The sequence below is a fragment of the Castor canadensis genome, chromosome 4 (assembly GCF_047511655.1).
Source record: "Castor canadensis chromosome 4, mCasCan1.hap1v2, whole genome shotgun sequence".
Taxonomy (NCBI): domain Eukaryota; kingdom Metazoa; phylum Chordata; class Mammalia; order Rodentia; family Castoridae; genus Castor; species Castor canadensis.
Window position 1 is genome coordinate 157,183,404 of NC_133389.1, and position 26,414 is coordinate 157,209,817.

Consider the following 26,414-nt stretch of genomic DNA (forward strand, 5'->3'; position numbering starts at 1 on the left):
GCTATCCTCCAGGGCTGAGACAGGAGCGTGGAAAAGAGGGAGCGAGAAGGGAAAGTGGATTTTTGCTTCTGGAATATTTCAGTACTTCACATTCAGGTTATGCTCAAAATGTAAAGATTTTCAGCCAGGTGCTGGTGGCTCACACCTAATCCTAGCTAGGACGATCAAGGTCCGAAGCCAACCTAGGCAAACAGTTTAAGAGATCCTATCTCGAAAATACCGAACACAAACCTGGGCTGGCAGGGTGGTTCAAGCGGTAAAGTACCTGAATAGCAAGTGTGAGGCCTGAGTTCAAACCCCAGTACTGGCAAAAAAAAAAAAAGGGGGAAGGGAGAGAGGAAGGGAGGGAAGAGAAGAATCTTAAAAGCAGTACATCCCAGAGAAAGAAGGTTTCCACATTGCTGTCCTTGGGCTTGAAATGGAAGGAAATGCAGTTCAGGGAAATACAGCAGGGAGGGCACTGTTCTCAGTGCCTCATGATCCAGTGCCAGAGTAAAGTGAAGGCAAAGAGAGTTTGGAGGAAAATAAAAGCTGGACTTGAGGAAGGGGTTTGGAATAGGGACTGTGACTGACAGGAACTCACTCCAGCCCAGGCTCTCTACAAAATCAGCTCTTTGTCTCTGTGTAAATCAATCATTTGGCCTCCCACTTTCCTCCTCTGTAAAAGAGGAGCAGCGATGATGCTAAAGAGATGGAAGGAGGGAGAGGACATTTTCCAGTAGATGCACTGAGAATGAGGTCAGGCATTGGGGGTTGACAGACTTCTTACTCTAGCCTTGAGTTGAGGACACATGGCCAACCATCTCCATTACTCAGCATGAGTGAGGAAAAGATGAGGTGTATCATGGCTTTACGGATGTGACTAGGAAAGAACAAATAAGTAACTGGTATAGATCCAGAAAGTTCTCTCTGCTTAATTTCTAGCTCATAGTTTGCTAAAATGTATTATTTCCTGTGCTTTGCACCTATTCCCTCCTCCATAATCCAGAGGACAGGAAATCCAAGCCCAGATTTCACACATTGATAAAATCTAAGTGTTCAGGTGGAATGAACTAGAGTGCAGGTGGAAGCCATGTGCCGTGTGAAAGGTCAAGGAAGGGGTGGGGGTGCCCCTGAGCACTTGCAGAGGGTAGGCTCGGGGATAGGCCTTCAGCCCTGGAGCTCAGGCCAGAGCAGCGCAGCAGAGGCTGCGTGAGGAGCCTTGGCAAGGCACTGGCCACCATCTTTGTTGGTCCATAGCTCCTCCTGCCCTGTGACGAGCTAGCAGTGGGGAAGCTGGGCTTTCACTTTGGGTCTCCTCAAGTACCCTGTGCATAGTAAGGATCTTTTGAACACTGAATGAAGGAAGGAACTGTCCTTCCTATGACTTCATGTTGGAGAGAAAAGAGGCTGAGGCCACATTTTTAGGGCAGTACAGGAGGCTGAACTGCTCAAATGACCTAACGTTGGAATCACTACTTCCAGAGTGTTAGATTTTCCTGCCTCCAGTTCAGAGCCTCACAACTCTAGGTTGCTCTCATAGGCCCTTTCCCTTTGTTATAGACAGAAATCCTTTCTCTGTGTCCCCATCTCTGGCAAGACTTTAAGCATTGTCAAGGAAGCAGATCCATGGCTCAAAGTAGAATTTCAGACTGGGGAAGAAAAGGCAGAAATGTGAACATTATGATTTTATATATGTATCCCCCACTGGCCAGAGTCTGTGACTCTGGTTACAATAATTTTGCCTGGATCCATTAGCTCTTATTTTATCAAAATGACTTATTATTGTTTTCTTTCTTTGCTCACAAAAGCATGATCTTGGGGGATGGAGATGGGTTGGCAGCTGTTAGAAGTATAGGAGCAGGAGGGAGGTGGATACTCTGGATGTGACTATAAGGTGAAGGCCTGAAGTAGATGTTCCTGCTGCTTTATAAATGTTGCAGAATGCCCTCAGATTGTCACACCAAAGGAACAACAAAGCCACTTACTTAAACTTTATTTCAAGAGATAAAAATAAACATAACCTATAAAGAAAACTTGGATTCTAGTCCTGGCCCACAGCTAACCAAGGTAGGTTAGAGAAATCACCCCATATCCGAGCACTTCAGGGAGCTTCCACTCAACAGCACCTGTAAAGCAGTATGACAATAAAGACTAGGAAGTATTGTGTCATTAGATGTTACAATAAGAAATAGGCTTAGGATGTAGAGAAAAGCATTTCCAGGACCTCTGCAATCAACTACTTTCTGTCTCTTCCACTGTCCTTGTTTCCAGACCCCTAGCCCAATGGAACAGCACACACACACACACACACACACACACACACACACGTGCACATAATGCATACACATGCACATGTACAGTGATTTCCTCCCAGGCCCCCGGTGTTTCCAACATCTGGCAAAGATGAAAACACTCTGAAAACACTCTGATGTAAATTAACAATTGAAAAGACACACTGGTAGCACCGTGCAATGGCATAGTATAACTATGGTTTGAGTATGAAATGTCCCTTGGGGGCTCATGTTTGGAATAGCTCGTCTCCAGCTGAGGGAAGTTCTGGAAACTTTAGGAGGTAGGAACTAGCTGAAGAAAGTAGGTCACTGTGGGAGACTTCTTGGGGGTATCTTGTCTCTGGTGCCCTCCTACCTCTCTCTCTGCTTCCTGTCCACCGCGAGATGAACACCTTCTTCTTCTAGCTGCCATGATGTTCTGCTTTACCATGGGCCAGAATCAACAGAAGCCAAGGACTATAGACTGAAATCTCTGAAACTGTAAGCTAAAATAAATAGTTCCCCCCTTAAGTTGTTTGGGTCAGACATTTTGGTCCCAGCTACACAAAAGTAGCTAATGCAATTACTGATGAAAAGGAACAAACTACTGATATATGTGACAACAACATGAACTTCCAGACATTATAATGCATGAAAGCACATACTCTGTGGTCTGCTTGTATAAGTTCTATAACAGGCAAAACTAGAAATCACATAGGTGATTTCTTCCAGCAGGGGCTGGAAGGACAGAGTGACAAAAGAAAAAGAGGAAGAGGAAGGGACTATTTGGGAAGGGGAGGAGGGAAGTTTTTGGAGTTCTCTATCTAGAAAATACTCCAATTTCTAGATACATATGATCATCCAAAACTGAACCAAGAGGAAATTAATCACCTGAATAGACCTATAACACAAAATGAAATTGAAGCAGCAATCAAGAGTCTCCCCAAAAAGAAAAGTCCAGGACCTGGTGGATTCTCTGCTGAATTCTATCAGACCTTTAAAGAAGAACTGATACCAACACTCCTTAAACTGTTCCACGAAATAGAAAGGGAAGGAAAACTGCCAAACACATTTTATGAAGCCAGTATTACACTTATCCCAAAACCAGGCAAAGACACCTCCAAAAAGGAGAACTATAGGCCAATCTCCTTAATGAACATTGATGCAAAAATCCTCAACAAAATAATGGCAAACCGAATTCAGCAACACATCAAAAAGATTATTCACCATGACCAAGAAGGCTTCATCCCAGGAATGCAGGGGTGGTTCAACATACGAAAATCAATAAACGTAATAAACCACATTAACAGAAGCAAAGACAAAAACTACTTGATCATCTCAATAGATGAAGAAAAAGCCTTTGATAAGATCCAACATCATTTCATGATAAAAGCTCTAAGAAAACTAGGAATAGAAGAAAAGTTCCTCAACATTATAAAAGCTATATATGACAAACCTACAGCCAGCATTATACTTAACGGAGAAAAACTGAAACCATTCCCTCTAAAATCAGGAATGAGACAAGGATGCCCACTATCTCCACTCCTATTCAACATAGTACTGGAATTCCTAGCCAGAGCAATTAGGCAAGAAGAAGGAATAAAAGGAATACAAATAGGTAAAGAAACTGTCAAAATATCCCTATTTGCAGACGACATGATCCTATACCTTAAAGACCCAAAAAACTCTACTCAGAAGCTTCTAGACATCATCAATAGCTATAGCAAGGTAGCAGGATATAAAATCAACATAGAAAAATCATTAGCATTTCTATACACTAACAATGAGCAAACTGAAAAAGAATGTATGAAAACAATTACATTTACAATAGCCTCAAACAAAATCAAATACCTAGGTGTAAACCTAACAAAAGATGTGAAAGACCTCTACAAGGAAAACTATACACTTCTGAAGAAAGAGATTGAGGAAGACTATAGAAAGTGGAGAGATCTCCCATGCTCATGGATTGGTAGAATCAACATAGTAAAAATGTCTATACTCCCAAAAGTAATCTACATGTTTAATACAATTCCCATCAAAATTCCAATGACATTCATTAAAGAGATTGACAAATCTACTGTTAAATTTATATGGAAACACAAGAGGCCTACCAGTCAAAAGAACAATGCTGGAAGTATCACAATACCTGACTTCAAACTATATTATAAAGCAATAACAATAAAAACAGCATGGTACTGGCACAAAAACAGACATGAAGACCCGTGGAACAGAATAGAGGACCCAGATATGAAGCCACACAACTATAACCAACTTGTCTTTGACAAAGGAGCTAAAAATATACGATGGAGAAATAGCAGCCTCTTCAACAAAAACTGCTGGGAAAACTGGTTAGCAGTCTGCAAAAAACTGAAACTAGATCCATGTTTATCACCCTATACCAATATTAACTCAAAATGGATCAAGGACCTTAATATCAGACCACAAACTCTAAAGTTGATACAGGAAAGAGTAGGAAATACTCTGGAGTTAGTAGGTATAGGTAAGAACTTTCTCAATGAAACCCCAGCAGCACAGCAACTAAGAGATAGCATAGATAAATGGGACTTCATAAAGCTAAAAAGCTTCTGTTCATCAAAAGAAATGGTCTCTAAACTGAAGAGAAAACCCACAGAGTGGGAGAAAATATTTGCCAACTATACATCAGACAAAGGACTGATAACCAGAATATATAGGGAATTTAAAAAACTAAATTCTCCCAAAATTAATGAACCAATAAAGAAATGGGCAAGTGAACTAAACAGAACTTTCTCAAAAGAAGAAATTCAAATGGCCAGAAAACACATGAAAAATTGCTCACCATCTCTAGCAATAAAGGAAATGCAAATTAAAACCACACTAAGATTCCAACTCACCCCTGTTAGAATAGCCATCATCAGCCACACCACCACCAACAGGTGTTGGCGAGGATGCGGGGAAAAAGGAACCCTCTTACACTGTTGGTGGGAATGTAGACTAGTACAACCACTCTGGAAAAATATTTGGAGGCTACTTAAAAAGCTAGACATCGATCTACCATTTGATCCAGCAATACCACTCTTGGGGATATACCCAAAAGACTGTGACACAGGTTACTCCAGAGGCACCTGCACACCCATGTTTATTGCGGCACTATTCACAATAGCCAAGTTATGGAAACAGCCAAGATGCCCCAGCACTGACGAATGGATTAAGAAAATGTGGTATCTATACACAATGGAATTTTATGCAGCCATGAAGAAGAACAAAATGTTATCATTCGCTGGTAAATGGATGGAATTGGAGAACATCATTCTGAGTGAGGTTAGCCTGGCCCAAAAGACCAAAAATCGTATGTTCTCCCTCATATGTGGACATTAGATCAAGGGCAAACACAACAAGGGGATTGGACTATGAGCACATGATAAAAGCGAGAGCACACAAGGGAGGGGTGAGGATAGGTAAGACACCTAAAAAACTAGCTAGCATTTGTTGCCCTTAATGCAGAGAAACTAAAGCAGATACCTTAAAGCAACTGAGGCCAATAGGAAAAGGGGAACAGGTACTAGAGAAAAGGTTAGATCAAAAAGAATTAACCTAGAAGGTAACACACACGCACAGGAAATCAATGTGAGTCAATGCCCTGTATAGCTATCCTGATCTCAACCAGCAAAAACCCTCATCCCTTCCTGTTATTGCTTATACTCTCTCTACAACAAAATTAGAAATAAGGGCAAAATAGTCTCTGCTGGGTATTGAGGGGGGGGGAGAGGGAGGGGGCGGAGTGGGTGGTAAGGGAGGGGGTGGGGGCAGGGGGGAGAAATGACCCAAGCCTTGTATGCACATATGAATAATAAAAGAAAAAGGAAAAAAAGAAAATACTCCATGTCTTGGTAGGGGGTGTGGGTTACCTGAACGTACATATGCATTGGTACACTTAAGATCTGTGTACTTCAAAAAAGTAAGTTATACTTACATTTGAAAGAGAAAAATAAAGGTAAAATGGACTGTTACAAAACTATACAGAAGCAATATTTATTAATACTTTCCATATTCAGATTTGATGCCTCTAAGTTAAGTGCTATTCATTTTTTTCATGCAATAACCTTCTAGAAATCCTTTCTAGATATTTACATACATCCTTCCACATCACAACTTTCCTGTATACTATGCTGTAATCCGATTGTTGACAACAGATAGCACTAAAGGGAGAGTTTTGTGTAAGCAATGAGATTAAAAACAGTCATTTCTGAGTCTCAGCAATTTCCTGTTCTTTTGTTAGATATTGGTTTTCCCTGTTAGATCACTTGGATTTTGCAAATGTCACTAGTGGGTAAAGAATGACATAATATTTTTCTAGATGGTTTACTTTTAAGGGAACCACACTCTCCCACCCCACCTTGTTCCAGGTGCCCCTCTTCACATCCCTGCCTCTCTCTTCACACCTCAGGTGATGCTCTTCTCCACATCAGCTGTGCCAAACACCTTTGCTGTGCTGAGGCCTCCAGAGGTGTGTGGAGCCCCAGTGCTGACCCCTTCTGAAAGTCTGAAGACTTCACTGACTTCTTTATGCCACTTTTGGTATCAGTTAAACATGAGAATACATAGAAAGAAAAAGTTACTATTAATTAAATGTAATGCTTGTAAGTGGCCTTGTATGTTATTAACCTCAACAGTACCTATATGTATTCAATGTTATTAATATAATAATAGCAGCTACTATTTATTGTATACTTGTTAATGTGCCAGGTAGTTTGCTAAGGGCTCTCCATGCATTATCTATAATTTGCCCTGCAGCCCTACAGGGTGGAAATCACTGTTATGTGCACTGTATAGATGAGGAAACTGAGGCAAAGGGAAGTTAAGTCACTTGCTCAAGCTCACATTGATGGGCAGTGGAGACCCAAGAATTCAGTACCTGATAGACTTGAAGGGTTAGTGCTCCTCGGTCTGCCTCTCTCATTAACTGTGTGGACAATGTCTGGTGCCAATGAATTCTCTAGTCCCTGGCTAAGACTTGAGGGTCTCCGAGGAATCTGAGACACCGCTCCCCTTTCCCCCCAGGAGGGAAGGAAGGAAGGTGCTGAGTGCTCAGCCTGGGGTCAAGTGTCAACACACTGGCTGTCAGAGGACCTCACTAAATCCACCCATTCTTTGAGTATCTCTCCAAAGTCTGAGCTCCTGTGGTTGAGTTTGCCTGGCCCAGACTTGCCAAGTGTCCCCAGAGGCTGGAGGGGTTAACAGCTGAGAGCCTGTTTGCAAAGCATTAGAAGCAATTATCACCTCAGGAGAAACCTGATCTGCCTCAAAAGAAGGGTCTTGATTTGAGCAAACAGCTTAAGTGGCCTCTGTGTAAAGTGCAGAGCTGGTGCAGGCAGCTTAACTCACATTTCTCCTGGGACAGCTGGAATTTGCGTGCTGACCTAGCCAGGCCCACAGGCCAATTCCTCGGCCAAGGAGAGCTCCCTCCTTCTGGCTGTTCTTGCCTGCAGTTCTGAAGATGGCTGCCTGTAGGCAACCACTTGACATCAGCCCTTGCCTGGCTGCTGGCCTGGCCCAGCTGAGGGAACTGAGTAACTTTCTGTTTGACGTTCCCTTGACCAGGTGCATTCACTGAGCCTTTACCACATGCTTAAGTGCATGCTGTCCTTGAACCCTCCTTACTCAGTTTATTGGTACTGTGCTTGCCATTGTAGGAAGGTCAATAAGACTTGGAGATAGAAGTGTGTGGCAGCCTCAGCCCATTGTTAAATGCAGCTGAAGGTAGGGAGAACTCACATTTTCTTGGAGGCCTGAAATTAATCTATGCTTTTTTTTTTTAACAGTACTGGGGTTTGAACTCAGGGCCTATACAAAAAAAAAAAAAAAAGCCACTCCACCAGCCCTTTTATGAGAAGGATTTTTTTCCAGATAGGATCTCAAGAACTATTTGCCTGGGCTGGCTTTGAACAGTAATCCTCCTGATCTCTGCCTCTGAGTAGCTAGGATTATAGGCATGAGCCACCAGTGCCTGGCTAATCTATCCTTTTTGAAGATAATAATTTTAAATAGCATATGGAATTTATAGTTGAAATCCTAAAGAAGTTTTCTCTTTTCTGCCAGTGTATGGATCATTATAAATACAATGTTATTCTCATGTGCAGTTGGCCAGATTTGTTGTGGCATCAACTGGCCCTCCTGACTTCATCTTTGACATCGTCCCCACAGTTAAGTTTCACAAATCCTTGTGGGAAGAAATGATGTTCCTTGAAAATGGAATCCTCCCTCCACCCCTGCCCTGTCTCTCCCTGTCTCTCTCTCCTTCCCTCTGCTTCACTTTGTTTTTAACATCCAACATCTGATGCCCCTCTACTGATACGGTGCTATGATCCTGCTGTGTACACCCTGAGAAGAACCATAATTCACCTCGACAGGAATCCTTTGGAAATGTTGGAGGAAGGGAATGTGAATTAGTCTTATTGCCCTTGGTAACCATAGTAGAAATCTTCCACTGGACAGATATTTACTCCCAGGTGTGGAAGGCCTTTTGTTTTCCCATTTCACAGGTAAGTGTAAGTATACGGATAACAGGAGAGTCCCAAACTGTGGTTGTCTGTAGAATGGGTGTGGAGAGAGGTTACTGATATCAATTAAGAGAGACAGAAATGACTCTTTTCCTTTTTCATTGACAATCTTTCTCCTTAAGAGGTGTTCAATGACTTCTCATTTGCAAAGTGTTCTTCATGAAAATGATGAGTTGTGAGCTGACTTGCTCACAACTATGACAAGGATCAGTAACATCATGGGAGACTGCACTGTCCAATGTGGGAACCACTAACTGTACGAGGATGTTTACCTTAAAAATCATGCACCATGGAATGATGTTTTGGACAGACTGCGTTTACGATGGTGGTCCTATTAGATTATATCACATGTGACATCATTGCTGTGTTAGTTTGTATAAGTGCACTCTATGATTTCACTCAATGATGAAATCTCCTAACTACACATTTCTTAGAACATGTCTCCATCACTAAGTGACACAACTGGTAATTAAAATGAAATCCAAGTAAATATTCAGTTCCTCAGTTGCATTAGCTTCATTTCAAGTGTCAAACAGCACATGTGACTACCATACTAGACAGAGTGACTGTAGGACATTTCTATCATTCCAGAATGTCCTATTGGACAATGTTACTCTGAGGCAAAGCTTTTAGCAGAAGCTGCTCAACTGGTCCCGGACAGTGGTGAACTGTGCGATGTCCCCTAGGGGCCCCAGGGCCCCAGATTTATTGTGAGGATGTAGTCACAATAAATCTGGACAAATAGTACAGAAATGGTCATCAAAGTGAAAGATGGATGCTACTTTCAAAAAAAACACTTATTTCTTAAATGTACCATCTGGTCTAATGTCACCCCAACAAGCCTTGGAAACACTAGTACTGTGCAAGATGCAGTTTCTGTCCCTTTGGAGTTCATCACCTCGAAGGCGAGGCAGGAAATAAATATGAATAAGCTGTAATAAGCTGAAGAGTGGACATTTGTCAAGGGGCAATAAATTATTTGGAGAGGAGAATCAGGGAGGATTCTCAAAGAAAAATGCATAAGCAAAGTTTAGAAAGGTGACTAGAAGTTTGCAAATAAACAAGTGAGCAGGAGAATGTTCAAAATAGAGGAAACTACAAAATGCTTTGGAAAGCTGAGGGCAGTTTGGTGTTAGAGGAATGTGAAGTGGAAGGAGGGAGAGCAGTACATGCAGCCACTTCATTTGCAAGGTGTCTCAGTCCATTTTCTGTTGCTATAACAGAATACCGCAAACCAGGTAATTTATAAAGAAATTGTAAATTGGCTGGGAAGTCCAATGTGAAGGTGTGGCATCTGGTGAGGGTTGGCAGGAGATAAGGTTAAAGAGGAAAGTAGGACCATCTCATCAAAGATTTTCCCAACATGCTCTAGAAAGTGAACTATAAGAGATTTCTAAGCTGGGGTGATGCAAGATCAGGCTTGCATTAAACAAAGACCACATGGGGGTGGCACTGAAGGCAGGCTGGTGATGAAACATTGAAATGGTCTGAAGAGGGAATGGGGACAAGAGCAGGGCAGCAGGACGAGAGAAGCTGGGACACTGAGAGCTCAGCAGGCCATGAATGTGATAAGAGGGTGTGGAAGGGTAGTGTGGTGGGTGGGGCTGCCTTCCATCACCATCTCTTATGCTTCCTGCTTTGCAGGTTCTGGTGTCTCTGGGTTCTCTTTCTCTCACCCAGAGCAAAAGGCTGAGGGGAAGGAGAGTGGAGCATGTCTTACCTGCCACCTGCCAAGCACCCTTTCAGGAATTCCTAGGCTGTTGCCCACAGACACAGGTATTTTCTCTAACCTGACTCTAGGGCAAGCCAAAGAAATTCCTCTCTTCACTCCAATCCTGGCATACAGCATTTGGAGGAAGCCAAATCCTTCTTGGCTCAGTAATGCCCTGTTCAGATTTGCATCTCCTGACTTGGGCATTAGTGACATCCCATGGGCCATTACCAGAGGGTTTTGCTTGCATTTCCTGGTTGAGTCCAGGATGTGCCCTTTATAAGCATCATGGTGGTCATGGAGCTAGGAAGTGACAAGACAATTACCAAAGACCAGGACAATTCCACACACCACAGGTAGGGAATAAAGAAGAAATCAAGAGCACTTCTGGCAGCAGACAGAGATGGCTATCAGTGCCAGGACTCCTTCATCTCAATCCTCTAACAGTCATTTCAATACCCGGGATTGAGCACAGTGACTAGACTTTCACACATGAACACATGGAGGCTTGCCATCCAGAGCAACCTGCCCATTGCCACTTGTTGGTGGAGGTGGATTAAAACTCAGGTCTTCACACCCCAGGATGGTCCCCTTTCCCACCATTCCTCCCAGCTCAAGTGAATGCCCGGGGAGCAGCCTCTGCCTGAATCATTTCTGCATTGGTGGATGGAAAACAAAAATGAAGAGGCACAGTGGTGCCAGTCTTGAGTAAATTCCAATGGTATTGTTTCTGAGATGGGGGAGATTTTTTTTCAAACCTTGCATGGAGCAGATGTCTCAATTTTATAAAATTAAAAAATATAAAATAAGAAGTCTGGCCCGACCTAGAGAGAGGGAAAGGAGGGGCATATTCAATGCATTAGAAGGGAAATGAAATAGCAACTCAGACTGGTGGGAACTATTTTGTATTTGGAATGTTTCCTAGGTGTTACAAGCTTGGACCCCAGCCCAAGGTACTACTGGGAGATGATGGAACTATTAAGAGGTGGAGCCTAGTGGAAGGAAGTTAGGTCACTGGGGCATGCCCTTAAAGGGGATATTGAAATCCAAGCCCTTTCCTCTCTCCCTCTTTGCCTCCTGGATTCCATGTGATGAGAAAGGCCTTCTCCATCACACACTTCCAGCTTAACCACAGGCCCTCAGCAAGAGGGCCAAGTGAGCATGGACTGAAACATCTGAAACAATGAGCCAAAACAGAAAAAAGAAAAAAAAGAAAAAAAAAAAGAAGGGAAATGAAAACACACAGTACAACCAAGTAGGTACAAGCTATGAATTAGCTGCATTGAACTAGGTTGTTCCAATTTCAAACAAAAGAAAACAAAAACTTATGACTTTCCCTGTTTGGTACATCTGCCTTTGTGAGATGATTCTGGGCTTTATAGAAATTGGGGGATGGATTAGGAGACAAGTGGGCAAAGGGAGAAGAAGAATGAATTGGTGTCCACCAGATCAGCCCAACATCAGGGTGTCTTTGCCCCACTGAATATGCCTTGTACCAGGACCTCTAATGAGTGGGGAGCACATCTGATTGTTTTAGTGATCAGTGAGGAGGGAAAGAGAGGAAGAGCACAAGAGGGTGGCAATGTTACCAACACAAGGGGTATCTGGGCTGCTATGCTGTAAAAACCATCCACTTAGATGCAAAGGCTGCTTTCTCAGGTCCACTGCTGCTTACACTGGGACGTTAATTTTACAAGGAGGAAAACTGCTCCTAGACATAGAAGTTTTGCTGACAGAAAAAGTCCGCCACCTGTGGACTCTGGATGGGAAGCCTCGGCCAAGGATGGGGACATTCTGTGGCCTGCAAAAAGGGCCAGGTGCTCAAAAGTTCCTTGAAACAAATAAAACAGTGACTGTAAAAAATGTGTGCATATGTCACATTCTTACAGAAAAATACCCTCTATAATTAGTTACAAGCTTTAGAGAATAAAATCCAATTTACCTGTCAAAGAGAAAGGCTGAAATGTCCCCAAGCCAGACTGCTGGGGGAATGTGGCTCACAGGCCCCTTTTCCTCCCCTATTCCCTACCTTTCTCCTCCCATCCCCTTTATTGGTGAAGAATGAAAAAAATCAATAAAAGTTGGAAAAATCCTCTAAAGACACCCAGTGTTGCATGCACAATCACAGCAGTAATTAGTGTTGAGCTCCAGCCCTCTTTGTGCTCCCAGAGGGACTGCAGTGTGCAGCAACCACTTGGGTCTTTTCATGAGTTCAGGTTCACTCTTGAATAGCAGATCTTTTTCTTCTCTTTCAACATTTGCCTGCTGCTGACTTTACTTTCCTTCATTTTCATTTTCACTCTTTTTTCTTTTACTTTTTCTTGTGCTCCCCCTACATTTTTTTTTTTTCATTGTTTCTTTTGCTGATAGCATTTTTCTTCTGGAGTTGTGTTTGAAATCTCTAAATGAAACTTGACTGCCCCCATGGCCGGTTGGAGAAGCACAAAGGCCTGCCATTCCACTGGCTACAGTAACGCCATTGTGTGTCCTAACAATGCACTAATTGGCGGTGACAATTGTGGAGTTGGGGAGGAAGAAGGGGGCCGCTCTTTTCTAATCAGGGAGCCATGGAAATAAAAGGAGAGGAGGAGAAGGAGGAGGAGGATGGGAGGCCCAGGTTCCTGCTAGAGAGAGAGGAATAGAAGCACAGAGCGGGTGCAGCACTCTGGTTTGTGCTGGATTTTCTAAATTAATAATGTAAACTAAGGAGAAAAGAATTATTTTGGAAAAATATATAGATTTTGCTGCAGTTAACTTTAGACCTTTGGTGATGGGGCAAATAGGTGAAGACAAGGTGTGGGAGGTCACCCCTCTGGGTCAATTCTGAGCCAAGGGAAACTTGAATGTAGCCCTTTTCCATGTCTGAGGCTCCCTGGTTTCTGTCAATGGACAGTGAGAGAGGCTGGTGAGAGAAGGCTCTGAGGACAACACTGGACAGGAGTTGAAGGCTGGGGTGTTGAGGCTGGCTTATGGAGAGATCTCAACCACATTTCTGAAGGAGATGGGGAAGTTAGAAAAGGAAAAGGCTTAGCCATTTGCTTAGCAAATATTACACTCCCAGGAAGTTCAGCAGATGTGGAAGGCTATGCAGATCTTCAAAATGATCCTAAAGAGCTGGTGGAGTGGCTCAAATAGTAGAGTGCCTGCCTAGCAAACACAAGGCCCTGAGTTCAAACCCTGGTACTGCCAAACAAAACAAAACAAAATGATCCTGAAGAGATGGGCGGGGGAAGACAATTGGCAACCTAAGGATGCTCTGGGGGCTTTCAGAAAGAGCTTAGTGAAGAATGCCAGAGAAGCTCAAGAAGCTCACCTGAAGGCTGCAGGAGCCTCAGAACCACCTGTTTCCAGCCACCACCTCTCCTTTACACATGATGACTCACCTTCCCAGACAGCAAACCTGTACTCGGGGGTGTTTCCTTGCCACACACCCTCTGTCATGCTTTCCATCTACACCTGAAAACGATGGCCCCTGATATATATTCCCGCCTTCCTGTGTGCCAGGCCAGTGGTAAGTGCCTTGTGTGCATTATCTCACTTAAATCTCATGACAGCCCCATAACTTGAAAAAGCAAATGGGGAAACTGAGGCTTCTTCACCACTCTCAGAAGTTAAGTCACTTGCCCAAGTTCATCCAGCATGAAAGTGGAGAGCCAGGCATCTAACAGCTGGGCTCCAGAGCTCATCCTTTCAACTTCCAAGGGTTGCTGTATATCCCTGCAGCAGTGGCGCAGGGAGCATTGCCTTGTTTGTCTCTGAGGCAGCCTCTCTCTGGTCTACTCTGCTCTTCCAGAGCGCAGGCTGGGGCTTTGCCATCTTTACAACCCCAGCATCTTACACAGAATTTGCCATACAGGAGGCTCCAAAAAAGAGGGAGGTGAGGCAGGGTCACTGGGTGGGGGGCGATGGGAAGGGCTAAATTATTGGCAGTTCCTGTAGTGCACAGTGGATATGTTGCCAGACTTTTCATCACTAGGACAGAATTCCTGAAAGTAACAAATTAAAAAGCAGAAAAAATGATTTCAGCTTACAGTGGTGAAGTAGAGCATCATGGTAGAGAGGGCATAGTGTAATAGAACTATTTACCTTGTGACAGCCAGGAAGGAGAGAGAGAGAGAGAAAAATAGAGAGAGAGAGAGAGAAATAGAGAGAGAGAGAGAGAGAGATTCCTGATTGAGAGAGAGAAACAGACTCCCTCCTTCTTCCTCTTTTGTTTTATCCAGATGCCAGCCTATTTGATGGTACCAACTGCATTCAGGGCAGGTCTTCCCTTCCTTAGTTCTTTCTGGAAACAACCTTACAGACACACCCAAAAGTGTGCTTCACAGTCTTGTAGATGTTTCTCAATCCAATAAAATTGACAGTCAAGGTTAACCGTCACAGTGGGGCTCAGATTCAGCCTGTATCACAATCACCTGTGTGTGTGTGTGTGTGTGTGTGTGTGTGTAGAGGATGGTGTTATTAAAACACAGATCCCAGGGCCCCATGCTCACAGTGTCTGAGACAGCAGGTCTATGAGGCTGAGGATGTGCAGTTTCAATACATTCCCTTCTGACACTCACACTGCTGGTCCAGGGACCACAGTTTGAGAACAGCTATTGTAACTGTACGCAGGACAGTGTTCATATCGCAGGAATGTGAAGGAATTCCAGTCCTCCCATTACTTCTGTCTTTTTGTGACCTGAGATCAGGATTTTATTAAGGGGAAATTAAAGTTAAAACATTTTGACCATAATGATAGATAATTTTAGGCTTCTGCCTGTTTTAAATAACAATCTTAATCAAACAGTCATTTATGTCTGATGAAAAAAAATAAAAAGATCAGTTATGTGCCTAACCACACTGCAAACAATAACATCTTCTAGAAAATATCTGGACAGATGCCTTTATTTGGGAGAATTTTTCTCTTTCTGACATTTTTGTGCCTTTTAATTTTATTTCATGAATATTCAATAATTTAAACTGAAATTCTCACCAAGTGGAAGAACTGAATAGAGAGCACTTGAATTCTAGTGTTTTTTGGTGGTGGAAATGCTGAAGACAGGGTAGGAGTGGAGGAATCTGCCCAGGAGGACCAAGGTGTTGGTTCAGGAGCTAATTCCCTGGGTCTCAACATGGTATCAGGAGACAGATGGGAAATTTTCCTCCTGGGTTTTTTCCCTACTCAACTTTGTGGGATCCCATCCCAGGTCAAGAACAAATTGTTTCAGGCAGTCAAGTTATTTGGCACTCCTGGTAAGTCACTATCATAGTGTAGGGCGATGTAGCAGGCTGCTGAAGAAGCGTCTGTTCTCAGGTAAAGAAAGTTTTCCTCTCTCACTGGTTCAGCTTTCTGAATACACAGGCAGGAGCAGCATCCTGGCAAGGTTCTGTGTAGGTCAGGATGCAACTACAAACTCACAGAGACAGGAGGGAAATCTAGGGAGAAGTTGTCCAGGAAATGCACTGGGTCAGAAACTAACTCTGGCTAACTTAAAAGACAGAAGCCATTTGCAGCATGGTTGACAGAATTGAAGGAGTATTAAAAAAAAAAAATCAGGACTTTCAGAATTCAGAGCAGTTTCTGGGGTGTAGGACCTAGTGGATGATCTCTTCTGGAGCATGCCTTGCTTCCCCACAAGATTCAAATTCCTGCTGGCCAAGCTGGGGTTGTGGTTCCCTCTCTTAAGGGAGGGGACTTTGACTGACAGGCAAGCAGGACTACCTGAAATTGGGGTGGGCAACTAGTGCCCTAGGGAAAAGTGGGATACCTTTTCCTTCTATTGGATCTTGTTTATTTGTGTGTTTATTTATTTATTTGGTAGTACTGGGGTTTGAATTCAAGATCTCAAGTTTACTAGGCAAGCACTGTGCTCTACCATTTGAGCTACACACCCAGCTCCCCTCTCCCCAACTTTTTAAAAGACTGATTACTCAAACAAAACCAGAAAAGATGTTTTTGAGGCAATCCGATAAATTTGGTTTGGAACTGAGCTGATACCAAGGAATTATTGTTAATTTTGTTAAGTATGGAATAGCATTGTAACTACCTTAAAAAAAGAAACATGTTTTTTGATACATACTGAGTCATGTGGAGATAAAACATTATTATGCCTGGGATTTCTTTAGTAATATTTTCTTTAAAAAGTAAAAAAGTAGGGGTGCTGGAGGTATAACTCAGTGGTAGAGTGTGAGGCCCTAGGTTTGATTCTCAGTATTGTCAAAAACAAAAACAAAACAAAACAAAAAAAAGACGAAACACTCTGGTGAACAGCATGACCTGGCTGTTTGGGTGCCCTGGGGGAGTGGCTTGGGGGTGATTTTGGTGGGGCTAGCTGCCAGGGCTCACCCCCTTTCTGGCCACTACTGGCATGTATTCACTACATGCATCGGCTCTTAGCACAGTCTTCCAGCCAGTACCTGGCCTCTATTTCCTCCTTTACCTCATTGTGGATTTGAATGTGCTTGAGAAGAAGCTGCTTCTGAGGCATCTGTAGCTGGGCACATCTGCTGGGCACTACAGCTGCCATCAGCTGCCTCCTAGGTGGTCTCACTCATGGGCAGCAATGAGAAAACCATTTATGGAGGTTGACCCAGCTTAGAATTCAGATTTACTCTCTGTCTATGGAGTTAGAATTTATTTATTTCCTCTGCAAAAGGCTTGAATCTCAAAGCAAAATACCTCTAGCTGGGCTTGGATGTGTGTAGGGTGATCCTAATGGAGAAAAATTCTGATTTATTTTCATAACAGTATGTACCTTGTGATCTCAGAGCCTGACATTATTAAGAGTGTGTTACTACAATGCAGGATGAATCTAAGGTAATTTTGATGTTCTTGGGCCCAGAATTAATATGTGCTTTGTATAGTCTTGTAATTTGGGAGGCAATTTTCCATAACACAGTGAGAGATGTTCCTTTATACATTTGAGATAATTTAGTTCAATGTTCATTTGGAAAAATTACGGTGCTAATAGCAGCTCTTTAGCTTCAGAACAACAGATGTATTGGGAGAGTTTGGACAAAGGCTGGAGGAATTTTCCCCAGACCAATAGAACAGCTGCCTGGAATTGCATGGCAGAATCTGAAATATTGTATGAACTCATGAACTCTAGCTGATTTGCTTAAAACCAATAGCTCTTAATGGAGGAATATGAAATAAAGGTGGAGGAGTAATGAATTTCCCTATTGTCCAGGTAAACTGGATGTCAGTGTACATAAATTAGAATTTCTATATGCTCAGCTGTGGGAATCATTTGTTCTGGTTTGACTTTTCTGTCCATGCTATGAAGGAACAGATGCAAATTAGGGAGAATGAACTATATTTTTCTGTGGGGTGTGTTTAGCCTGGCACTTCCTGGGTATTATATACCAAAGAATTTTGTTATCTTTGGGGGAGGAATCTCTACCTTAATCAGAATTTAATATAATAATAAAAATAAATTTGAAACATTCTCCCCAATCAGGAATGTAGTTTGTAATGATACTGCTTTGGAAGAGGTCCTGGGGAAGGCCCTGGTAGTCCTAAATTCTTTCCTAGCCATATTCCTGCCCCTTGGCATTTGCTTCCAACAGGGATTTAAAACCAAGCAGGTGCCGCTGTGAGTGTCCTAGTGTGTTAAGCATTGTGGGGTGGAGTACATCTTTGGTAAAAGTCTCTGAACTCTTTGTTGAAGTGCTCCATCCATGAGAAATACCAATCACAAGTTAAGTGACTGACTTCATCAAGGAAATGGTAAGAACTCCGTCTTTCTACATATCCATTCATTTGTAACTGGCAGTTGAGGTTGAAAATCATCATTTCCAACTAGTTCCTGAAGCAGATCACTTTGTTTTATAGCTTGCTCCTTTTATTGGAACCAAAGGGAGTTTGGACCCAGGTCAAGGGTTTCTGAATTTCCTGTACCTTTTTGGCCAAAAACACCTAGTGATTCAGGGTGATGAGGTACATGTTCATTGGATGGGAGCAGACTATCACAGCATAAGGTATGAAAGGGAGAGTCAGCCAACTGCAGCCATGGTACTTCTACTCACCAGGCTCTCTGGAGATGGTATGCACTACATGGAAGCTAACCACACCCTGGAAGAGAAGAAAGGGGGTGTAAAGGTAAGGCTTTATGAAAATGATGGCAGCAAGTTCCAAAGGACTGTCTGTGTCTGCTGGGAAAAAGAACTTATTAAAGTCTGTTCCTCCCTCCACTTGCTGTCAATATTGTCCCACTGTGGGCCACCAATATGCCAAGCTAACGTTTATTTCAAGGCAACTTCTTCATTTAGGTTAATCATTTTAAAATTGCATTGAATCACCAAGGATATTTTCCTTTTTATTATGTGTTATTAGGGACCCAGGGCCCTGTATCAAGTACTTTACTTCTGGTCACCCTCCTCAGCCTATATTCACTTAGAATTTTTCATTTTTTTTAAACACGATACTGAGGCTCCATCCAGAGAGATTCTGATTCAATTACCTGACATTTTGCTCTTATTTTTGTGTTTCTAATGTGAGAGCCACGATTTATTTAAGCCATCTTCTTGAGCCACTACCAAAGGACAGAGCAGGTAAATGGTTAAGGGAGACTGGAATCACCGTCTTCTGAGGGTGCGGACAGATGAACAAGATGGTGCCCCCTTCCACCCTTGGACAACATCTCTGGTATCTTTTCTGACAGTGCCCAGACTTCCGGTACTTACCCAGCCATCATAGTTTACCACAACTAAGCTGTCCTGTGAATCAGTTGAATCCAGGGTCTGACTACTTGTGTGTAGTTTGCTGCAGTGAAACATTAACTCACTTCCTTTTGTCGTGGATTGTGGCAGGTTTCATGTGAGGATGAAGTCCAGTTATTCCTGGGACTGAGTGGGTGTGGGCCTGGCTCTTTCCTGCGGGTCAGGTAGGAGAGGCTGGGTGTGTCCTAGGGAGGAAGGCTCAGGGTTCACCCTTGGTAAATGTTTACCAGAAGCACCTTTTCTGGTCTCTTTTTGATGTCCTTCTTTGGGAAAGTGAGTTTATAATGGTGCTTCGCAAAGATTCCAAGGGAACAGTTGCATCCTGAGGCATTTTTGGTGGAGGGGTAAGGGCCAGCTCAGTTAGGGGTAGTTGTATAATTTCCAATCACTTCTTGGCTCCCAGAGGGCTGCAGTCAAGAGAATAAACACCTATTCTTTACTTTTTACTTTTTTGCTCCTTTTTCACTCCCAAAATATGGTCCTCAAGAATGACCTGAGTCTTTGCTTAGTGTTCACTGCTGGGCACTCACCCAACTAATTTGGAGAATGCTGGGAGAGGGGAGATAAAGCCGGGCAAGAAGACTTGAGGAAGAGCCTTGGTAGGACATTCAGCCCATAAACTTTGGCTGAAAAGTTTGTCTCAAAACTGAAAGGAATCATTCTTTGATGCAGCAAATAAGGTCAAACCATGACTTCTGCATCTATTTACAAGTTATTCATTTTTCCTAAAAATGGGAAGGGATAATGAGAATATTGGTGGTTGACTAATTTAGAAAAAAAAAGCTCATCTATAAGATTAAGAGCCATTTTTAAATACTAGTATTTTATTGACAGTACTTTACTTTCACTAAGCCTCAAATTTGACTTTGAATCAACATCCAGGGCTCATCTTGGGCTTTCATGTCCTCCTCAAAAACAGTATTTTAATGAAGTTGTTATGAGAAGAGAAAGTACTTTCTGCATTGTTTATTGAGAGATAACTTTATACATTAAGAATGGGTGCACTTTTATGTGACAGATCATAAAAACTAGATGTCCTGTCAACAACACAACTTCACTTTTATATTATTGTAGTTACTGATACTTAAAAAATCATGTAAACAAAAATATGGATAAGTTATGCCAACACAAAAGACCATAAAGAAAACAGAGAGAAGACACATATAAGTTAGCACATTAACTATTACAAATTGCTTAACACAGAGTGATACAAGAACCTAGATCCAAAATTTTACTCAATTCTGTAGTGCATGAGCAGAAATAAGGGAAAAAAAATGACAGGGATCTGACTAAGGATCAAAATCTACAGACATGTTCCACATCACCATGTTCGTACTCTTCATTTGCAATCTTGCCATTTTCCCTCTTTTTACCATTCCTTGGAGACATTTTTCTTGAATCTTCTATGGTAGGCTAACAGCTATTCACAGTAAGAGTCTGGGTGGTGACCTAAGCCAATCTGGCAGCTCAGTGGACTACCTATGTCACACAAAGGGACATTTTCATCAAAATTTACCCAAGAGGCTTCCCACTTCCAATATGAAAAACAAGTGGCAAAATAAAAGGAAAAATCTTTATATAGTAAAGGAAAAGGAAATCCTTGTGTCTGTGTAGTTTTTGAACCTAAAAAAGGCTAAGTTCACAGATTTTACATATTCAATTTTGAATAGCTGATTATATTTCTCACCCATTGACCTTGGTGACATCATGATATTCCCAAGTTTGGTTAATGAAAGCAGGCAAGCAAGCAAGCAAACAAACAGAAAGAGTGAGATGAAGAATAGCATAAAACATTATATGGTTGTGTCTTTTGTATTTCCTGGTAAAAGTGCCAATGGCACTAAAAACCCAATGTTTTTACCACTCTATTTTAATACTGTGTTTCCAACATGAACCCCTCTAGTATACTAAGGAAGTTAAGGCACCAGGGTAAGCAAAGGTGGAAAGTCTGGTATGCATCATGGAGTAGGCAGGCTCCAGTGCACCTGTGTGAAGAGTAGCCATTAGGGAAGAAGCAAAGTAGAAGGATCCTGCAGACTTCAAGTGGGTTGGAGAGACTAGACTAGAAGCACTAGACGGTACTGTAAGGCACTCCTACAGGGAAAAGAAACACATGGGAAGGCTGACACAGAGAAGGAACAATTGGCCAGTTGTCCACTAGGTGGTTTATTGGTCACAAGTCCTGAATCTGGTCCAGGGCTCAGGACAAGAGGTGAGAAAGATCAAGGGAGCAGGTGATGGCTGGTTTGTAGCATCACAGCCAGTCAGAGGGAACCCTCACTATGGAAGAACTGCTATTAGTGCTGTAATTTTCCACCCTGGGCAACAACTGGCTTCACTCAAGAGTTTTCCAACAAGATGAGCAGCCAGTGGCTTCTCTTCCCATTGGGAGGAGCTGAAGCAAAACAGAAGTTGTCCCACTTATTATTGCCCTTCCATCACATCAGAGGACACTTTATGAGGAAAGTGCCATATGCCATGATCATTTGGAACTCATCTTAAATAAAACCCCACACTTTTTTGACTTTTACCTAGAGTTTAACAATGACTTGGATTTTGTCTCAGCCATGTTCTCACTAAAACATACTGGAGAAAAATCCTCAAGTCAGATTTCTGAATCCAATGAAATGAGAATTTTCTATAGATAAGAAGACTGCTGGGTGTTGAGACTTAACTGTCAAAAATTATCCCACCTGATAGAGATCAACACTGGCCTGCTTAGAGCAACTGAGCTGGGCTTATTCACCCACCACTGGATTGTACTAATTCTGGCTAAGGAGACTGGCACAAGGCATAGGGCGCTGAAAGCCTGATCACCCATACTGACAAGTGTGACACCAGGGAAAGGAAAACAGATTTATTAGTGGTTCCAGTCATGCCGAGGAGGGGGAGCATTTGTTTCTTTCAGTCGTGCCCCATTTACTTTTTCATTTATTTCAGAGTATGAAAAGAAGTAGGGAGGAAGACTCAAAAAGGGGAAAACTGCACACATCTCTACTGTGAGAAGTAAAAAATCAAATAAAAATGTCTGTGCTGAAGCCAGGCAGTATGAGAATAAGTAGCTGAAGATTTATTTAGTGGTCTAGCGATTACCACACGGTGTGGCAGATGGACGGAGGCTAACTCTGCACACACACCCATGAGCAGCATGTGGCTTGACTCTGAGGTAGGAGCACAATGGATCTCCCCTTCCTGCAATAAAGCTTGTCTTTGCAGCAGGAGGTCAGTGTGTTGGCATCGAGCTAGTCCTGCCCTGAGAGTTAGTTTACATGTGGCATTGTTTTTGGCAGATGGGTAGAGAACAAATCCACAGGTATAGGCCAAGTCTCTCTGAAGAGGCATGGGAAGAAACTATGCAGTATCCATGTTCAGTGTGTATACATGTCATGCAGAGACAAACACAGAGGCTAGCCCTCATCAAAAGGCATGTTCCAACTGAACAAAGTCTGTGTTTGGCAACCAGAATGACATAAACAGCTTTGTCTCTCTGCCGCTCTGGGAAGTCACGGTACAGTTCCATTTCATGAGTCTGAAGGGTCCCACTATGCTGGAATCCAAAAGTACCAAGCACTAGCCATATTCTCTTTTTGGTGTAGCCCTAATCTAGAAGAATCAAGAAAACTCAAGAAGTGACCGCTTGTCTCCTCATCAAATGTGTAAGCACTACAGATGTGTAAATGGCGAGGACATAGGCCCCTGAAAAGGTAGCGAAGCAGAGGGGGTCTAGGAGAGTTTACAGGGTTTTCATATAAAGATGCTTTCAACTTTGGAAGCAGGCAGACCAGGAAAGGACAGTTTCCATTCCAGCTGACGGCTTTGTAAGTAACCTTGTAGCCTTACTGTAGTGCAGCAAACTGAGGTTTATTTTAGGAACTGGCTTCTTTACCGTGGCTTAGATGCCAATATCTCACCAGGGCTGGATGGTTTCACATATGAGTTTCTGGCACTAGAAGGAGGGATTTCCTCAAATGATACACCAGGGAATTGGCCTTTCAGTGGAAAGCAGTGCCTTGGACTTGGCTGCCAGGTCTAGGAGATTAATTGGCCATCTTCCATCATGCTTTATGTGCAAGATGTTTACTATGGGATGGAAAATGGAACACGATGCAAAACAGGTATTAGTTTGGTTTTAAGGAGGTCGTACTCCACAGACTTGCTTTTGTTTCAACAGTTTCTAAGCATTAAAACAATTACCTAACACTGCACCAAGCAATTTGTTAGGCTTGAAAACAGCAAGGGCGTTCTTGTGCTCTATGGCATTCTGGACAAAAGTAGCAATTTTGAATTTTCATGGCAGGCCCAACTCCTAAGCTGGCTCTGCTTTGTCCTATCAGATTTTGGTGGTGGTGGCAGAGAATGCTGTTGTAGGCCCACAGCTGGTGTGCACCAAGCTGTCAGAGTTGTACAAAAAGGAGACAAAACAGAAGCAGTGGGGACAAAATTCCAGTTCTGGGTAGCTGATGGTGGTGCACATTTATTTCTTTCCCTTTTGAAACAAACAGAAAGCAATATGGGTGGAAAGTTCTTAGGAATTCCCAGGGGCTGCTATTAGTTAGCAAGGCTCTCTAAATGGGCAGTAGGGAAAATAAAGGTGCCTAGATCAGGAATCCAGACTTTCACCCTTGGGTGAAGGGTCAGTAGGTCTGACCTCGGGTGTCTGTGAGTTGGGACAGGAAATTCTGACATACAGTAAACATGTTAGAAGGGGAGGAGATGGTTCTCCACTTCAGGTCTCCAAATGCAGCGTGCCAGGAACAGGCTCACTGACAGTCGGAATCACAGATACATTAATTACAGCAAAGGCAAAAGTAAGCTACAATGACAGGGAGCTGGGGTTGGAGGGAGAAGACACTTTGCATGGGAGCACATCTGTTTTATAAAAAGCAGGTCTATAATTCTGTGTAAAAGATCATGTTCAACTACCTTTTCTGAGTCTGGAAGATACTGTATTTCACAAAGGGGAGGAGGAAAAGAGATGATCAAATTTGTTTGCCTACTTGCCAAGTGTTTGAGACATTGCACCCTTTTTTTCTTTCATGCGTGTGTGGGGGACCAAAGAGTAGTCAACCTGCTCTTCTAAGAATAAAAGGCACCATGAGGCATCTCATGAATAGGGCCCTGGCCTTTAAACAAATTTCACGCCTTGGTTGCAGCTACTGTGTATAATCAGCTACTGTGTATAATCTGCATGTGTGATGCAGAATTACTAAGTTGAAATGCATGTCTGGGGCCAAAGGAAATGGTGTAGGCTGAGAGGTAAAATGCTTACATCTAGGTGCACAAAAGTCAGTTTGAAATGTCAATAAGTGGACAGAAGTATCATGAGCTGACCTCTGGAGGGAGCGAGGTGTGGGGTTGATGTACCTTGTACTTTGTGGGCTGAGTCCCCAGATCGCAATAGTAGTGAAACCTCGAAGTCATCTGCTCAGTGTGAAAGATGCAGAATATTCTCATGAAGTCTACTGGGAATTGAATTGCTTCATTATGAGCATATGAAGGAAGAAGAAATGGGGGCTTGAAGTTTCTTGTGCCAGAATATCTGCCACTTGGTCACGATGGCAGCTACACTGGCTTTCACAAGGGGACTATAATGGGAGGACACTACCCTGCCAAACAGCAAAGCAATTCATTGTATTTCTTATTCCTATTATATTATTAATAGTAGCACTTTTTGTTTTACTGGAGGGTAGCACTTATATATGTGTATATCTATTTCAACAATATGAGATTTAATTCATTAATTCTATTTTTAAGTTTGGTATATTTTTAATAGTTTAAAGTTGGCATTTTTCAAAACCTTACTGTAATCTTTTAAATAATTAAAAACACATGAAGCCACATGTGGTTCACACCTGTAATCCCAGCACTCAAGAGGCTGAGGCAGGAAGATCATGAGTTCGAGGCTAGCCTGGGGTACATAGGGGATAGATACCCTGTGTCAAAACCAAAACAAAACAAAAAACAAAAAAAAAATGTGAAAGCAAGAGTGGTAAAACTGATCAATTAAAGGTCAAAATGAGAGTGAATAATAATAAAAAAAGAATAATAAGAAGTAAAGCATTTAAAATGACTGGGTAGGAACTGTCTACACTGGACTCTGAAAGAAACTGAAGATTGTCTCTACCTACCAGTCTATGTGCTGATATCTTTAACCACAATCCTAGGATATTTTCTCAGGCCAGCACCATGAAAAAAATTGTAAATGTCACCCATGACACCCTTGGAAAACTGTACTTCGAAAACTGTACTGTATTTACAACTGGGCAAATATGGCAGAGTCACATCCTTTGGGAGACGTTGTGGAATAGACCAGCTATATGTAGTTACTGGTTTCAGAGGTCTCTTCTTTTCTCAGGAAAACACTTCCTGGGATTAACTTCAAATTCAAAACCAGAACCAGCTCTCTTCCTAAGTTAGGGGTGTATGCTTTTTGTCAGAGAGAGTTTGTGCTTCTGGCTTCCTGCCGGGTGGCTCTGCTTCGGCAATCCCCATCTCTGCCAGGAACACAGGGTCCTGGAAAGATCCAGGAGCATTCCTGTGTTCTGGAGATTTCCTTATGAAGCAAATGACGATAGTGCCTGCCTCAGTTCCCTCAGCCTCTGTGAAGACTAAAAATAAATAATACAGAAATAACCCAAAGCTCTGTTGCTCTGACAGAAATGATACCTCCTATCATGTATATTAACACGGCCCCTTGAGCCAAAAAAGGGGGTTCTGAACTATAAAGCAATGTGTGTAAACCACATTTTGCTGGGAGCAGGTAGCTGAAATTCATGGTCAAGTATAATTCAGGTCTCAGTAGGCTTTCAGTCACAGAGGCTCTATGGACCAGTTAAGACAACAACTTATGCAGAACACACGTACAGGATGTATAGGTGCATATGTATATATAAATAAATAAACCTATCTATCTACATCTAGCTGAAGAAGAGACACTCTTCTTAATGGGGTGGAAGTGGCCACTGGGAAACCGTCTGGCTAAGACTGTTGTGGGAGGGTGCCACATGCCCTCCAGTCAGGTGTTCTGGTAGGACAACTCAAACATGGTGCATGCCTCCTCCATGCTCTCGTCCACATTCAGCCGCCGCCAGAAGGACTTCTGCTTCTTTTGCAGCTCTCGGCGGACACACCTTGGGCAGGGGACAGACTTCTCTTTGCACTCAGAATGGAAGACAGCTCCACAGCTTTCACACCTGCAAAAACCAACCA

General features: G+C 42.7%; 1 protein-coding gene and 1 long non-coding RNA gene across 7 annotated transcripts in view; both read right to left on the bottom strand.

The window, feature by feature from the left end:
• LOC141422625 (uncharacterized) overlaps nt 1-19,159 on the bottom strand; it is a 38,963-nt gene extending 19,804 nt beyond the window's left edge. Inside the window, exon 1 of the long non-coding RNA XR_012447365.1 lies at nt 18,513-19,159. This is a non-coding gene — a long non-coding RNA (uncharacterized lncRNA). The remainder of the gene's footprint in view (nt 1-18,512) is intronic.
• A 997-nt stretch (nt 19,160-20,156) lies between these two features.
• Plekhm3 (pleckstrin homology domain containing M3) overlaps nt 20,157-26,414 on the bottom strand; it is a 168,746-nt gene continuing 162,488 nt past the window's right edge. For all 6 annotated transcript variants that reach the window (XM_074071582.1, XM_020173404.2, XM_074071580.1 and 3 more), the window contains one exon: nt 20,157-26,398. In XM_074071582.1, the coding sequence (XP_073927683.1) occupies nt 26,221-26,398 (178 nt within the window). In that variant the 3' untranslated portion in view covers nt 20,157-26,220. The remainder of the gene's footprint in view (nt 26,399-26,414) is intronic.